This window comes from Elephas maximus, chromosome 7 (genome assembly GCF_024166365.1).
Source record: "Elephas maximus indicus isolate mEleMax1 chromosome 7, mEleMax1 primary haplotype, whole genome shotgun sequence".
In the NCBI taxonomy this organism is placed as follows: Eukaryota; Metazoa; Chordata; class Mammalia; order Proboscidea; family Elephantidae; genus Elephas; species Elephas maximus.
Window position 1 is genome coordinate 121,258,525 of NC_064825.1, and position 18,250 is coordinate 121,276,774.

Genomic DNA, 18,250 nt, shown 5'->3' on the forward strand with positions numbered 1-18,250 from the left:
CAAAAAAGAATGAAGAGTAAATAAATCAATAAGTATGTTTATAAGTAAATATTGACTGTATAAAGGAGAAATAATACGGTCTTGTGAGGAACAAGAAAACAAATAGAGTTTTTAAACAAGACAAAATAACATATTAATTGCGGAGGGCACTTGATTGTATAAAAGTGTTGCAAAAGTTCTGTGTCTTTCAGGAGGAGGGGAAATACATTAACTGAAGGTTTTGATAAATTAAGTATATGGTTTAGTACCTCAGGATTAACTCCTGAAAGAGTATGAATAGATTTTATAAGTTTCAAAGAAATAGAAGGAACACAAGGATGAGAAAAATATTCAGTCATTCCAAAAGAAGATCAGAAAGGAGATGGGAAAAGCAATTATATAAAAGGTAGGAAAAACCAAACACATGAAATATCATCATAGAAATACCCTCAGTTATGTCAGTAATAACAATAAATACAACCAGACTAAATGTTCCAGTTAAAAGTCATAAATTAAGATAAAAAATAAAAATTCCACTATAAAGTGTTCTCAACACATAAAGCACAGAAAATTTGAAAGTAAAAGTATGAAAAAATATATGATAGGCAAATACTAACCAAACAAAACCTGGTATAAGGAAATGCCTATTAAATAAATAGACTCTAGGGCAAATCATTTCAAAGAATCAATGACTGACTTTCTTGTATTCTTTTTAAATAGTTATGAAAATTCTTAACTGGTATGCACATGTAGTCTCAAAATACATAAAGCAAAAATTGACAACTTTAGAAAAGTAGGCTAAGCCATCAATCTCATGAGAGAATTCAACACACCTTATCAGCAATGGGTAGATCAAGCAAAAAATATAAAGTAAACATATATGATATTGGTATGATACAGTTACAAAGTTTGGTCTACACCAAACATTGTTCTCCCAACTCCTGTAGAATATAAACAGTTTTAAGCAAATACAAATCATTTGACAAAATAGATGATAAATTGTCTGTCTAGAAAGAAACACCTGATAAATTTCCAAGGATACTAACTTAGTCGCTACAGTGTGATTAAGTTAGAAATTAATAACAAATTGGTAATTACAGAAACCACTTCATTGGTAATTAATGACACATTTTTAAAATATTCAGGAGTCAAAGAAGAAATTATTAGGGAAATTAGAAAATATAACTTAAATAAAATGAAAAATATTATTTATCAAATCTTTTGGATTTATCCATAGGTGAATTTAGAAATTTCAATATTCCCGATAATCTGAAGATCTATGTAAAAAAATCCAAAAGACTGCACAGATAAATCATTAGAAGTAATGAGAGGTTAGCAAAATCAACTTACACAATGGAATAAATGTCCCCCAAAATCAAAAACGTCTAGAAATTTTAATAAAAAGATACCACTTCGACTTCTAGCCAACATGGCACCATAGATAGAAGCACCACGGCTTCCCTCCTCAGCAAAGACCCAAAATACTAAGTAAAACAGAGACTAATATCATTCCTGGAACCTGAGTTGTCAAATGAAGAGATAAAGAACTCAGCCAAACACCGAATGGAATAAGAAACTGACAGAAGAGAGACAGCAAGGAGATTCCTGAGAAGGTTCCTTATCAGCTCACACAGCACAGATCAGCCATCTTGGACTCCTGTCAGGGATTAGTGGACAGAGAGCATGAGAAAGCGGCTCCATGGAGGTCCCAGGAGGAGACAGAGCACCTGGTAACCAGCAATACACAGTTTCCCACCCCTCATCCTCTCCCTTCAGTTCTCCCTCTGAGCTTCCTGGCTGGCTGTGGTGGCTGGGCCGGCTCGGAGGTGCAGCATGTGTGCCACTTGGATTCACCCCAAACACATCATAAATCGGTGGACAGGGACTATGGGAAAGCAGCTTCACGAAGTTCCCAGCAGGAGATGGAGCACCCAGTAATGAGCGATATGCCCTTTCCTAACCCAAACCATCCTTCTCCTCCCCTTCACCCTTCTCTGTTTCCTGCTAGCCACAGTCTCTTGTGCGGGAGGCAACTGCTTCCACCCTGGGCCGCATGCATTCGTCCTGCCAGCCAGGGTACCTGAGCTGGTGTTGCTTCTTTCAGTCTGTTTTGGTTTCTTTTGTGCCTCCCACCACCTCCCCCTCCTTTCTCTCAAACACCTGGCTCTTTGTGCCATCTTGCTACTTCTTGAAAGACTGTGAAGTCCTGCTTAACTGGGCAAACAATTCCTGGGTCTGAGACACCACGCTGGTGGGATCACTGGGGTTATTTATTTATTTATTTTTGCTTGGTTTGGTTTGTTTTGCTTTGTTCTGTTCCGTTTTGTTTGTCTGTTTTTCTCTTTTACCACTTGGGAGCCCTTTCTAGCCATTCTGCACTGTGTTTTGGGAGCCACTCAGCTGATCTGCTCAGCTGTGCGGGCGGGATCCCTGGGGGCATTTCTTTTATCTCCCTTCCCTTCCCTTCTCTTCTTTCTTCTCTCTTTTTCTCTTTCTGTCTTCCTTCATTTCTCAGTTCTGGTCTGTCTAGACTTACCTTCTTTCCCTGTCTCCCAAATACCTGGTGCTGTATGATATCTATACCTCCTCTATCCAGGCTATGATGCACAGCCTGGGAGAATTCCCTTGTCTTCATGGCCTCACTAGTGGATCACCTGGGGTCTTTTGTTTTTTTCTGTTTTAAAAATTTTTATCTAGTTTTTTTTTTTCTTTTTCCCTTTATGTTTTTTTTTCTTTTTTGGTTTTCTTCATTTCTCGGCTTCTCATCTCTCCACTACAACATCAAGCTCCCTTTGCACTTTTTTTCCTTTGTTAATTTGTCTGTTTTTGGCTCCAGTTTCTCTCTCCTCTTTTCCAAACTCGTAGTAGCTCCATACACCACAACCTCCCCACTCTTGCCTAAATACCTGCACTGCCTGCTGAACATCACACCTCTAAGCAGCACAGGCACAGCATACCAGAATGTGTCTTGCACTTTTTCCTGGCCTGCCCTATCAGCCCTAGTACGTGCCACAAGCAATCCAGCCCAGCCCCTCCCATTCAGCTGGACCTGTGCTGCTGTACCATAGCTGAATGACTGGCTCTGCCCATTGGACAAGGAGGTGAAAAGTGTCACGGCAACAGTTGAGCAAACAACAGAAAATGCACAGCCTGCCTGTTCAGACATAACCAAATAAAATGAAAAATCAGGACAAAACAAACAAATCTACAATCAAGAAATGAAGGAAAAAAACTGCTGAATGTTCTAAAGAGAGCAGACAATATCAAAATGTATAAAGAAAACAGGACAGGGTGTTTCTGGTAGGCATCCAAAATAAAACACCACACGAGTGACACTCCAGTAGAAGAAAAGGCACTAGAACTACCTGACAGGGAATTCAAATCTCTTATATTCAGAGCTATCCAAGAGTTGAAGCAAAAACCAGAGAAAAATAAGGACGAAATAAACAAACTGGTAGAAAAGGTAGACAAGTTCATGTAAAATACAGACAAAAAAATCAAAGACTTCAAGAAAAGAACACAGGAACAAAATGCCAAAAATAAGTTCACAACTAGAAATCACTCAAAAACAGCAATTAGAAATCCAAAACATAAACAAGTAGATTTCAGAAAGGGAAAATATCATGGAAGAGTTGAGGCCAAGTTTGAAGTGATGGAAGGCAGAATCAGTGAACTGAAGACTAGCACTTGGATACAACTCTGACGGAAAATCAGAAAAAAAATGAGGAAACATTGAGAATTATGTGGGATAAAATCAAAAACAAAAATTGTGGAATGATCAGATTTCCAGAACAGGGAGAGAAAATGGAAAACACAGAGAGGATCATTGAAGAATTGCTGACAGAAAACTTGCCTAATATCATGAATAATGAAAAGCTGGCCATCCAAGAAGCCCAAAGAACCCCATATAGGATAGACCCCAAAAGAAAAACACCAAGGCATATTATAGTCACACTCACTCACAACCAAAGGCAAAGAAAAAAACCTGTGAGCACCTCGAGAAAAACAAAAAGTCACATACAGAGGAGAAACAGCAACACTAAGCTCTGACTATGTGGCAGAAATCATGCAGGCAGGAAGACAATGGAATGACATATATTAAACCTTGAAAGAAAAGCATTGCCAACCAAGAATAATATATCCTGCAAAACTGACATTCAAATATGATGGTGATACTAGGACATTTCCGGATACACAGAAATTAAGGAATATGTAAAAACCAACCCAAACCTACAAGAATTATTAAAGGGGGTCCTTCGGTCTGAGAACAAACAACATCAGACCACAGGCTGAATCTAGGATGCAAGATTGTACCAGCAGATACCAATGTAGGAAATCAACTCTCAAGGACCATCCAAAACCAAAAGAATTGCGAGAGGGAAGCAGGGAGGCTAATCTGTAAATGACAACAACGTCAGAACAGTATTTCTCACAGGTTCCCAGGTGGTGCTTCTTGTCCAGAGAACACACTTTAAGAAGCACAACTCTAAATAAGGAATGAGTGAAGTGAGTTTTTTTTTTTTTCCTGGAAGATACATTGTTTTGAAAGCCAACAGAATGATCGAATATAGCTATACCCATTCCTAAGCAAAACCATAGTCATCACCCGTATTTTTCTTGACACCGCCAATGGTTTCACACACTCTAGGGGAAAGGGCACACATTTGTTGAAGGAACCCATATCCTTTGTCAGAACCTAAGAGTAAGATAAATACTTCTAAATCAGAATTTCATCATTTATTTCTGTCGTTGTTGGCTGCTGTCGAGTTGGCCGCCAGCTCATGGCAGCCCCAAGTGTTGCAGAGTCCAACTGCATACAGGGCTTTCCCTGCTGCAAACTTTATGGAAGTAGTTCACCAGAGCTTTCTTCCGTGGTGCTAAACTATGGGTTAGCAACCAATCACAAACTGCTTGTGCCACCCAGGCTCTTAAATTTATTTCTAGATCTTCTACCTGTACAGTATCCGAATGGGTTTTCTTTAATTTTGGAAAATAATCACACTCAGGGGATTAAGTGAAAATTTTAAGAGGTTGTTTCATTGTTTGAAACATCACCATCCCATTTTGGAGAGAAGTCTTCTTAGAATGACAAGTAGTGTTTGAGTTTCTGAATACCAAAAATAGCTTAAGTTAGGATGGGAAAAAATATCCAAACTGTTTCTGTGGGCATCACTATTTTTCCTGATGGCTTCTGCTGAACCAGCTCCGGATCCCATGAGATCCAGAAACCCTGAGGGAACAGCATTTCTCCTGGGATGTGAGCATATTGCTTTCAGTAAAATTGGTTTACTGTGGTCCTTTCAGAAGCAAACGGTGTCCCTGCAGTTTGAAGTGTTCATAGAACTATTGCCCAGTGTAATCTCCTTAAATTAGCAAAGGAGAGCACGTTCTAACCTTGTTATTTTTTCTTTATTACTCTTTGCTAGTAATAAAGAAGGGAAGGAGGAAAGCAAGGAAGGAAGGAAAGAATGGAAAAGGAACTCTGTGACCTTGGTCAGATTACTTATTCTCACTATGCCTCAGTTCCTTGATCAGTATGGAGGGAGAGAAGAAAGGAGAGAGGAATGGTAGGAAGGAAGTGGGGAAGCAGGCAGCCTTGAAACAGTTATTAACCATCCCATAATAGTCCTTTTCCAGGAAAGTCTACTCTTGCTACATTTTTCTTACAACTTTTACAGCACTGCACCATGATTGGTTGAATCCTCAGGTTTCTTCTCTTCTCCTGGGGGGAGGCTGGGGCACAGGCTCACTGACTTAGAATTTAGCAGCTGTATGACCTTCCTGGAGTGGCAGTCGTGAGCCATCACCTTTTTTTAGGGTTGTGCATAGTATTTTTTTAGAACCGTGCACCAAAATCCATTCACTAAAATTGTGCAGCCTGTGCAGGCATCACAAGACTTAAGATTCTCCCCCCACTGTTCATGCTTATATATGGCACTCCGTATAAAAGTAGCAAATCTGCCCTGGTTCAGGGAGCTGGCACCCTTAGGTCACGAGACCCTGCCAGTCTCCCAGTTTGCAAACTGTGAATCAACCTTTGTGTTCTTCCAACCCTGTGTCTGGCTGACTTCAATTTGCTAGTCTGTTTGACAGGAACCTATTAGTTGACAGCTTCAGTGGGAGAAAACACAAAAGGAACAAAAAAGAGGAAGAAAGAAAAGAAGGAAAAAAAATCCATGTTTTAAAATTTCAAGGAACAACTTGACCCGTTTGTAAAAGTAATACAATGTGGACCATTTAGCTCCTTGGATCCTGAATTTACTTAAATTCAGCAATTTTGTGGGTGTGTGGCTGAGGGCTTGTTCATTTGTATGTTATACCATTTTAAGTCCTATCTCAAGACTCCAGACTCACTGCTGTCCAGTCAATTCTGACTCACAGCAACTATATAGGGTAGAAGAGAACTGCCCCCATAAAATTTCTAAGGCTGTAAGACTTTGCAGAAGCAGACTGCCACATATGTATTTATCCCAAAGTCCTAAATAGACCTTTCAGATGAATTTAATCAGAAACAAGAGGCTCCAAAATGTGAAATAAATGTTGATCTTGTATTGGAACTCAGGCATTATGACACGATGGGTCCTAATTTTATCATAAAAAGAGTTTGCATGCTGACAGCTTTGAACAAGTGAACAGATGAAGTACAACTGGCTCAGTACGGTCAATTTCTACTCTTATCTTCATTTCTGTCTTCATCAATAATAATAAGCCATATTGAGCACTTACTGTCCTAGTCTTTCTTCAGATCCATGTATTAACCTGTTAAATCCTCACGACAACCTCATTTTAATAGGAGGCACAGGAAGTTAGGACACTTGTCCATGGTCCCGAACTTACGTAAGTGGCAGGGCTGGGAGCACTCTGGTACACTGACCCCAGGGTCAGGCATTTGACAATGACACTGTCCTGCACATTTATATACAACATTTGTGTCTATTTTAGCTTTATCTTCTTAGCCATTAGGAATATACCATTTAGTGCAATTAATAAGTTGATAAAAGTTTGAAGATAATTTTAAAATTATAAAAAAAATAAGAGTAAACTAAAAAAATTAAAAATTTCCATGAATTGTGACTTATGGCTAATTTTTTGGAGGTTAATCACCAGGCTTTTCTTCTGAGGCACCTCAAGGTTGACTTGAAACTCCAAACTCTAGGTTAGTAGCTGAGCGTGTTAACCATCTGTACCATCCGGGGACTCCCTAGACATGAGGGGGAGGGACTTTATTAATAATGTGAGGACAAGCATAAAGTAGGTTGTATGGTCATTCAACTCTTAAAAGTTTTTACAAAACTGTCATTCATTGTGGGTTTCGTGATTATGTTCTCAGACTGTATGGTCCTGCCTGGGATCACACTCTGTTACTTAGGCGCTCTGTGACCTTGGTCACATAATTTAACCTCACTATGCCTCAGTTCCTTGATTAGTAATTTGAGGGTGATCATAGAATAACTGCCTGATAAGTTTGGGGTAATTTTAAATAAGAGGATACCTGTCAAGAGCCTTGTACATGGTGGAACTCAATACATCTTAGCAATTTTATCGCTAATATTATTGTTTTAATTTCTCTATTTTTTTTCTGTCCATGTTTTTACAGAACTATTTCAGTGGCTGAATAATACACTATTCAAAGTTTCATTTAGCTAATGGTTTCCTTACTATGGGATATTTACCTTGTATTGATTTTATTTTTAATAATATACATGAAACTCAGATATTCGTGATAGCCCCAAGCAGTAACTATATTTATACTACATATGTTAACTCTAACATAAGTATAATCTGATATTTTACTTGCTTTTTGTCTGTAATTTTAAACTTGATTATTAAAAATAATTCAGACACAGAAAACAGCATCAAATAAACATATAGCTTAATGAGTTATTATGAGAACACCCTTGTAGCCAGCACCCAGGTGAGAAGACAACACTTTTCAATCCACTCCAGAAGCCCTCCACCTGCCCCACCAATCACAGCCCCTCCTTCCCACATAAGGGAGCCTATTGTCATGATAACCACTTCCTCACTTTTTTAAGTAATTTTATCACTCAGGTTTTCATCCTTGAACACTAAATTAAATTCTCACTGTTTTCATGTTTTCTCTTATCTCTCTTTTTTTCTTTATTCCTCTTAGAAACTCATGTTCATTTTGTGGAGAATCTCCAATCCTGGAGTCTGCTGATTGCCACCCCATAGTGTACTTTAATATGTTTTCCTCTGTATTTCCTGTAAATGGGGAGTTCCGTACTGTTGTAGTGAAGCACCAGACTTACACTCTGCTAAAATTAAACTGAGTCGTTTTGAAGGATAAAACATTTGGCAAATAGGCGAGTCACACACAACCCCCAAGCAGGATGCCAGCGTGTCCCAAATGGCAAAGAGAGGGTGAAGTTTTCATCTGGTGACAGGAACAAAGAAAGCACTATGTGGCAGTGTGCTTCTCTAAAGATTTACAGCCTTGGAAACCCTGTGGGGTAGTTCTACTCTGTCCTATAGGGTCACTATGAGTCAAAATCGACTCGACAGCAGCAGATTATGGTGTCAGATAAATTCAAGTTAAATTTCTCTATCCTTCATGGTCTGCCCTTTTTATGTCTTATTTAACATACCCCTCTCTACCCTGATGTGAGAGTTGTTCCAAATACTTCATTGTGCCAAACATGAATTGTTATCCTTCTAGCTTGTAGTAAGTTTCTTTCACACCCATGGCCTAGCCCTAAAGACAAAAATGCTAAAGGTTCAATTGTGTAAACAATAGCTCACCACTATCTGTACAAATTTCCATAGTAGTTACCATAGGCTGAGATATGCTGTCTTGATCACCAATTCAAAATAAAGTTTTATTTCTTGATAACACTACATATCCATCTTGGGTCAGTTGAGGGTAACCTTACCCTGTGTCATCCAGTAATGGGAGCACTGGGAGATAACTAAGCAGGAAAAGACATATATAAAGCCTCTGCCTGGAAGTGACATATGTCATGCCCAAACATGTTTCATTTGCCAGAAAAACTCCCACATTCCACCATCAGTTCAAAGGGATGAAGAAGCATAATCCTCCTCTAGGGTGGGGAGGGGAAGCAGATACTGATACACAGACACACAGCCTACTACAGGCTAATAAGTTTCATTTTTGTATGTTTTTGTCCTGAATCCTAAGGGCACCCCATAATCAATAATGCCAAGAGACTAAAATAAAGGTGAGAAGATAAGGGAGCAGGGAAACTAGAGTACTGGACATGGAACAATGAGAACATAAATAGATAGTTGACACATCGTGAAAAATATCACTGAAGAATCTGTGTAGAAATTATCAAAAGTGACGGGAATTTCCTGCCTAAACTTTCACCAAAAACACAAACATGATTATTTAAAAAAATTAGGATGAAAAGGAACATTCTGCCTTAAGATTCCCATTAAGAAACACCAGTAATTACTACTGATAAATAGATGAAAGTCTAGCCAGACTCAAATAGTATTTTCCACCAATCTTGAAGTGATACCAAAGTATATCTATTTAAAACCTATATCCATATTTTGTATCACTTATCCTGGAATAATATAGGCAAACCTTGTAAAACAATAATGTCAGGAGAAAATTCTCTTCTTCCATCTGTTTAGGGCATCTTTGATTTCCTTGTTTCTGAGACTATAGACCAAAGGATTTAACATGGGAATCAGTACAGTGTATAAAATAGAAGCAAGCTTACTTTGGCTAAGAGAATCACCAGAGCTGGGCCATAAATAGACAAAGGTGCTTGAGCCATAGAAGAGGGTCACTGCTGTCAGGTGAGAAGCACAGGTGTTGAAAGCCTTGGACCTGCCTTCAGCTGAAGTGATCTTCATAATGGTGACAACAAGATAACCATATGAAATCATGATTACCAACACAGAAGTCAGTGCAAAGATCACTGTGAGCACAGAAACGATAACTTCTAAGAAATAGGTATCAGAGCAAGACAGGGTCATCAGTTGGGGCAGGTCACAGAAGAAATGGTTAATGACATTTGGACCACAGAAATGGAGCTGAAGTAAGGCACACAGTTGGATAAATGAGCCAGAGAATCCAGTTAGGCAAGATCCCACGACTATCTTCAGACAGAAGGTAGGGGACATGATGGTTGTGTAAAGTAGAGGCCTGCAAATGGCAGCATATCGATCATAAGCCATGGCTGTCAGAAGGCAGCACTCAGTCAGACCAAAGCTAGAGCAGAAGAAGTACTGCATGATGCACCCCATAAAGGAGATGGATTTCTGCTCCTGGAAGAAGTCTGAGAGCATCTTGGGGGCTGTGGAGGAAACATAGCATATATCGAAGAAGGCTAGTTTGCTGAGGAAGAAATACATGGGTGTGTGCAGATGGGAGTCCATCTTGATGAAGGTGATAAGACCCAAGTTCCAGGCCATTGTCAAGAGGTATATCCCAAGGAATACTACAAAGAGGGCAATTTTGAATTTAGGAAAATCTGAGAATCCCAAGAGGATGAAGTTGGTGACTGCTGTATTGTTCCTTCCTCCAGCCACTGTCTTGAAGTTTCTTTACTCTGCAGAGAGGTCCTCACATTAATGATTGACTGTTTTAACATTCAGAATCAACTCGATGACAATAGTTTTGGTTTTTATTTTAATATTATGTAACTTACTTGACCCATAGTCAAGAGAATTTTTTAACAACATAAAAAATTATAAAAAACATTTTAACTAACTCTAGAACACATCTACCTATTACTCTTAATAGTTTGGGCTGTATTTTCAATTTTTTTTTCTATAAACATACACACACACATTGCTAAATCACTGTCTAAAAGTTTGTACCAATTTACACTAGTATCAAGATTTCATAGCAATACTCCTGCCACCCTTTTATTAATACTGTCCAGAATTGTTTATTTTGAATCTTTGACAATCTTACAGATAAAAAACATTATTCCATTAATTTTAATTTGCACTTATTTTAGTGATTTGCTCATCTATATCTTTTGGTCATTTGTCTAGAAAATTGTTCATCATCGATTCATAGGAGTTCTTTATATATCAAGGATCTTAATTCTTTGTCCTTCAAACATTTTGCTGACACATTTCCAAATTTACTGTTAATCATCAATGATATTAATGTAGTATATTTCTGTATGTACTGTTTTGTTGTTGTTGTTCTTAGGTGCCATCAAGTCAGTTCTGACTCATAGGAACACTATGCACAACAGAACAAAACACTGCCCTGTCCTGCGCTATCCTCACAATTGTTGCTGTGCTTGAGCTCGTTGTTGCAGCCACGGTGTCAATCCATATTGTTGAGGGCCCCACTCTTTTTCGCTGACCCTCTACTTTACCAAGCAAGATGTCCTTAGATTCCTTTAGGTAGTCAATTTTCTGTGATTTTTATGATTCTGAAAAAGAGTTTTTGACACAACTTTTTCTTACACACTTTTAAAGTTTTTTTGTACTTTCATAGTTACATTTAAAATGTCCCAGACATTTCAGGGCATAATGTGAAGAATAAATTTGAGGTATTTTTTGGCTTTGTTTTCCCAAACTGATATCCATTTGTCTCAGCAGAACTAACTGAATGATTTCTTCATTGATTAAAGTCATTGTTATGATGTAAGTGCTATTGTTTATTGATTCCCTATTCTGTTCTATTTTTTGAATCCTTAATTCCATATGCCATATGTCCAGTCCTGTACCATATTTTAATAACTGTTTTTCATCCTATTTTATGAAGAAATAATAGAACATTTTGGTAGCCAGTAAGAATAATCTCCCCTCATTTTTCCACTCAGATCTTTGGATGGTCCTCATAATTATGCCTCCAGAAAATCTTTATAATGAACTCATCAAGGTCAATCAAATAGAATTTTATTGTCTTTCATTTTTATATTAATTTGGAAAGAAATAATAGATAAAAGTTTCTCTTTGGTGAAGTTGTTAAGTGAGGCTGTAGAAGAGGTGATACTAAAATTTTTACAAACATAATAATATTCAAAACAGCTTTTATCATGTTAAGAAAATAATCAGACTTGTCTGAAACAGCTGGGTCTGATGGCATAGATTTTAGGTTCCCAGCTCTGTCCTTACATTGCTGTGACTTCCCCGTACTTTCAGTTTCCTCATCTGTAAAATGAAGTCATTATAACTGTTTTCCTTATATCACAGGGATTTTTATTTTATGTTTAAGGGAGCAGTAATAATGGTAGACAAGCACATTGGAGTAAGAATGATTCAACATTATAAGACACTATTAATGTGATTTCAACGCCCCAGGAAGAGGATTATCTAATTACAGGGAAAGGGAAATTGTATGACTCAATACCATCTGTCCATGTCCCTGACATGACCACAGCAAGATCCAGACAATGTTCCCACACTAAGACCTGAATCATATGTTCCATGTGCTCAGAACACTTTCAGTAGAGAAAGACATAAATGCTTGAATTTATCATAGATTTTTATTTCAAGAAATGGGACAAAGAGTTCTTCTAAAAATACTAGTTGCTGTGGTATTCTGTGGCATGGTTTGTCAGGTGTCTTCTTGGATACATATGTCTTAAACTCATCAAACCATAAGCTTATTTTGAGATTTGAGACAATGCTTTGAAACTGTTGTATTAATGTATGTTTTGCTGTGTGTATTCTCAACATCAACACCAACAGAATAAATAAAATTATATAAAAAAGATGCTTTCTGTGAAATTGATTTGGTTTTTGCTCTTTAGTATCATTGATGTTTTGGTGTTTAGTATTATTAATCACATTTCAAAGAAAGAAAAAAGTTTAATTCACAAAACATGCTTTTTCTAATTCACTGATAAACAAGAGATATGAAATGAAAATGTTTAGATGATGATGATTGGTGATGATTTAATGACAATAAACTCGTGGGGTCACCATGAGTCAGAATCAACTCGATGGCAACGGGTTTGATTTTGGGATGGCAGAGACAGGTGACATAAGTGGAAAAGTCCACAGAGAGCATACTTCCTGCTGTGCCTGAAGTTATTCTTATTTCAAGTTTCTTTTTGTTGTTTGTTTTCACTTTCCATTGTCCATCCAAGACCAAAGACATAACAACCAAATCACTGGCTCTGATTAAAAATAAGAAACTCAGTACTGTGGAATAAACACTACTTCCCGACTTTCCTTCAAGCATGTGAAATGGGTCAACTGGTCAAGCAACACTAGTGCGATCTGATCACCTGTGACGTCAACGGGAAGGAATCAAGAGCAGGAAGCTTACTGAGCCTCTAGGAGGAAACTCAATGTTCTTTGAGAATTCTTTTTACTACAGGGACTCTCTGCAGATACAATGTTTTTAGAACCCCAAACAAAAACACAATTTATGGAAAAGTTCATTTCGAATTTGGAAGTAAAGGCAGGTGAGCAATTGCCCAACATGGAAAGGACCATTTCTAAGCTTTTGGAGAACAGAAGGTAACAATGAGCTGTAAATCATTATTCACATGATTACAACCCAAGGGGACAGTACAAGGTACCAAGGGCAGTTTAACACTCTTTTGAGAAACAAATGACGATCCTCCTTTTCTTGCTTTCTATCGTTCCAAGTTAATGTAAGAGAATGCTGTATTTCCTAAATAAAGCCTTATATCCCATTGGCTAAATGCTCTCCATTTATTCCTCTCTCGTAATAAAGCTCAAATTAATTCACCATTTTGAGGCACAGAAAATTACACACAACAGTGTTCTCTGTTGCTCAGTGAATGTGTGATGCTGGTTGACTCTCAGACACCTGCAAGGCACCAATGAAACAAAACCAGTATTTGGGAAACAGAAGAAGAAAGATGAAACAATAAAAAAACATTGTTATTGTTCTTTGTACATCTTCAGAAAGGAGGGCAAAGAAAATAGGTGATTTGATATGAAGGGGGGACACGCAATATATAAAGGGAAGCATACCTTGCTTACTCTGAGAAGTCTTTGCTATGAGTCAGGAGCTCCTTTGTGGATGCTCTCACTCACTGCACATGTCTACTATTCTAGTGCAGTGAGAATCTCACTGCTCTCTTCGTTTTATGTGTTTCCTCCTTAAACTTCAAGCTGTGCTGTTAGGCAAAAATAGATATTTTTTGAATATTTATTTAACACCTATTGTATCAGTTACCTATTGCTGCATAACAAACCATCTCAAACTTAGTGACTTGAAACAACTATTTGTCAGTTCTCATAATTACGTCGGTTAACCAGACAGTTGCTATGCTGGTCTCACCTAGGATCCCTCATCTGACTGCAGCATGCTGGTAGATCAATGGAGGCTGGGTGGTCCAGGATGACTTCAGTCACATGCATTGCTCCCCAACTGCGGTGGCTGGCATTTTCTATCTACATGGCCTGTTATCCAGGATTCCTCTAAGGGTGGTTATCTCTGAGTTCCAAGAGAGCAAGCCCCAATGGCAAATGCTTATCAGGTCTCTACTGCATCATGATGTTTTATTTACCAAAGCAAGTCACATGGCCAAGTTAAGGATCAATGTGGATATGAAAAATCTCATGTGTCCGTGCACAGAGATTTCATTTCAACTCTCACTTCTACTATCATTATGTGAGCTAGGAAACTTGTTCTCTCTAGGAATCCACCCAGATCTAAATGCTGCCAATCAAAAAATTCTGTAGTACTTTTCAAAAGGTGAATAGGGTTGATGAAAACACTAAAACTGTGAAGGTGCTTTTCTAAAAACTTGAGACAATTGGTCTATTCAGGAAAAACAAATCAAACATGTCACATATTTGATATCACTGTAGGCTAAGTTTTTAATTGACTAAGCCATTTCACTTTTCAACTAGATGCTGCAGCGTGTTTTAGAAAGCCATGGTAAAGGGTATTATATGTTACTATGTTAGTCTTGTTTAAAATTGAGATCATGGATTCTTGTAATTATAGTTAATGATAATTAAAATTACTTTTTAAAGACTTTTCTCTTAAAGGTTTTCTCTTAGAGTAGAAACAAATGTTATTGAAACAGTCACTTTATCTGATTCTGCTTCATGCTCTAAACAATTAGGAGGTAGGGGTGATATGAGTGGCTGGTTGAATAAGAAAGTTAATTTCGCAGAGCAGATATCTTAAGAAATGGTGATTGACCAAGAAGTGACCAGTTCCCCGAGAGTGCTAAGTGCATGGAGAGAGGTGGCTTACGTTGTCAAATCAGAAGCTCGAAAGAATTTTTCCAACTACAATAGCAACGTGACTTCTGAAGGAGTAAGAACTAAAAGGACAGTAAAAGGTACAGTAAGCCACTTCTTACCTCAGTCATTTCTGAACATGCCTGAAATGCTTAGGCGGCATGAGCAGTTTGTACTTGATTGCTAACCTAAAGGTTGGCTGTTTGAAATCACCACAGAAGAAAGACCTGGCGATCTGCTTCCCTAAAGATTACAGCCAAGAAAACCCTATGGAGCAGTTCTACTCTGTAACATATAAGGTCGCCGGGAGTCAGAACCGACTTGATGGTAACTAACAACAACTATTGGAGGGTAGGAATGCAGAGCCATTCTCAGTATTCCTAGTACTAAATGAGATTGTATTTTAATTTAGGACAATGAAAATGTAAAGTTTCTTTGCTTGCTAGAATTATATTAAGTTTCTGTGTTACCTGTTATTAATTGAAATAATTTCTGTTCATTGACCACTTACTTTTCATGCCAGGCACAGTTCTCAACAATTCACATACATCTTCTCATCTATTCTCTATTGGCTTTATTTTCCTCAGTTTACAGATGGGGAAACTGAGGCACCAGCAGGCTAAATAACTTGTCTAAGTTCAACCAGTTAGTGAATGGCAGTGCAGAGATTTTGGACCAAGGCCAGGAAACTCCAAAATTCTTGCTATCCAACACTATGGTAAGCAAACGGAAACTCTAAACTATTGCTTTGATTACAGTAAGTATAAATTATTATTTAATAAACACAGCTGTTGGGAAATACAGTTGTTTTAGAACATGACAAGGGCATGGGGAGAAAGGTAAAAGGAATCACAGCAAACTTCCCTTCATACCATGGCAAATTCCTAAATTCAAGATATCATTCACTTAGCTGCATATTTTTGTTTTTGTTATAACTCTCCATTGAGGGAAAACATGTAACTTCCCAGGAGAAAGGACCTGAGATCTGAGCATACCTGAGGCACAGATAGAAAAGACAGCCTGTAAATACAAAGATGCTGGGAAGACATGGCAGTGTGGAGGAAGGAGGGTCCCAATATGGCAGCCAGGTCATAGAATGCCAACGTTACTATGCTACCCCATGCTACCGATGACCACAAGGCCATCCAGATTTTGTGAGGAAGATGGGCCACTGGTGTTTGTTTAGTCCATTGGACTCTGGGAAATCCAGCACCATGCACTCCCCCTCCAGGCCCTGACTCTTGAGGTGCCCCAGATCCCTGGGAAATTCGTTGATTACTTACTCGCAATTGTCTTCTAAAGGCACATTTCTATGGGAATCTGGCTCCTCCAGGCTCTGCTTTGAGGATGTAATCTGTCCGTCCACGATAAGGGAGGGGCTTCCACCTGGGATTCAATTAAATGGCTCCTTAGGATCAAGTTGCAGAGAGGATAGGTAATTAACCTCTCAGGGTAAACTGTTCTCTAGTCTGATGGCAGCAGAAATGTGGGAGTTTTCCCTAGCTGATTGTATTTTCACTTTACGGCTCTTTCAAGTCTAGAATACTTTTTTTTAGACCAAACAATCACTAGAATATTGATTCTAATTTATTAGATACCAACTTCATTTAAAACTTTTCATTATGATTTTTTTTAGTCTTTTCTGTTACACATGGAATATTGTAATGTACTTATTTCACTCAACATGTTATCATACATTTTATTTAAATGACTCATACACATTATCATAAATTGTAGTATTAATGGGTATATAGTGTTTACTTTGACCAATTCACATCTGCTGGATTTAAGTGGAATCTAAGTGATTGCTGTGAAAAATAAATTTGAAGTCAATGTTTCATACTTCAGAAACTGCATAAAATAAACTTCTGGAGAGGAGCTTTGCTGTATTATTGCAAGTTCATTTTCCTAGTTTCCCATTTTCATTTCATTCAAAACTTGTTAACATTAAGAAAATTTCATTTTTTTACAGGGACTCATTCTGCTGTAATTTTTTCCCATTTATTTTAAACAGTGTTCTTCCCAATTCAGAAAAAAAAAAAAAAATTTACCTACTTTTACTTTTACTTTTTCTTTTTTTTTTTTAGGCTCGACATGTTTTAGGAAACCCTGTTGGCATAGTGGGTAGGAGTTGTGTCTGCTAACCAAAAGGTCAGCAGTTTGAATCCACCAGGCGCTCCTTGAAAACTCTATGGGGCAGCTCTACTCTGTCCTATAGGGTCGCTATAAGTCAGAATCAATTCGATGGCAACAGGGGTCATATGTTAACTCCTCAAACAATCCAAAATTTAATTTATGGTGTGGAGAGTGAAAATTTTAAAAGATAGCAGTTTGAATTCACCAGGCGCTCCTTGGAAACTTTATGGGGAAGCTCTATTCTGTCTTATAGGGCCACTATGAGTTGGAATCAACTCGATGGGAAAGGGTTTTTTGGTTGTGCCGTCTAATCTATAAAACAATTTGGTTTTTAATGATTTCTGATAACTCATTTATCATATATTAAGTGTTTATATATAAGCATTACTAGAAGCCCTGTTGGCACAGTGATTAAGCATTTGTTTTGGCTGCTAACCGAATGGTCCCCGCTCTGAGCCCACTACCCACTCAATGAGAAAAAGATATGGGAGTCTGCTTCCATAAAGATTATCACCTTGGAAATCCCCTAGTGCACTTCTACTCTGTCCTGTCGTTGTTGTTCTTAGGCATCATCAAGTTGGTTCTGACTCATAGCTACTCCATGTACAACAGAATGAAACACTGTTCTTTGTGTGCTCACTGTGTCAGTCCATCTCGTTGAGGGTCTTCCTCTCTTTAGCTGACCCTCCACTTTACCAAGCATGATGTCCTTCTCAAAGGATCGGTCCCTCCTGATAACATGTTCAAAGTACGTGAGATGAGGTCTCACCATCCTCACTTCTAAGGAGCATTCTGACTGTACTTCTTCCAAGGCAGATTTGTTCGTTCTTCTAGAAGTCCTTAGTATATTCAGTATTCTTTACCAACACCGTAATTCAAAGGTGTCAGTTCTTCTTTGGTCTTCCTTATTCATTGTCCAGTTTTCAGATGCACATGAGGCAATTGAAAATACCACAGCTTGGGTCAGTCAAGTGCACCTTAGTCCTCAAAGGGACATCTT

At 38.1% G+C, this 18,250-nt stretch overlaps 1 protein-coding gene across 1 annotated transcript; it reads right to left on the minus strand.

Annotated features, from left to right (window-relative positions):
* Window positions 1–9,567: 9,567 nt before the first annotated feature.
* On the minus strand, window positions 9,568–14,280 carry LOC126080613 (olfactory receptor 1440-like). Its single transcript, XM_049891799.1, has 2 exons — window positions 14,201–14,280; window positions 9,568–10,516 (listed from the first exon to the last, which is right to left on the minus strand). The coding sequence occupies exons 1-2, from the start codon at window positions 14,278–14,280 to the stop codon at window positions 9,568–9,570; spliced, it is 1,029 nt and encodes a 342-aa protein (XP_049747756.1).
* Between the last annotated feature and the right edge of the window lie 3,970 nt (window positions 14,281–18,250).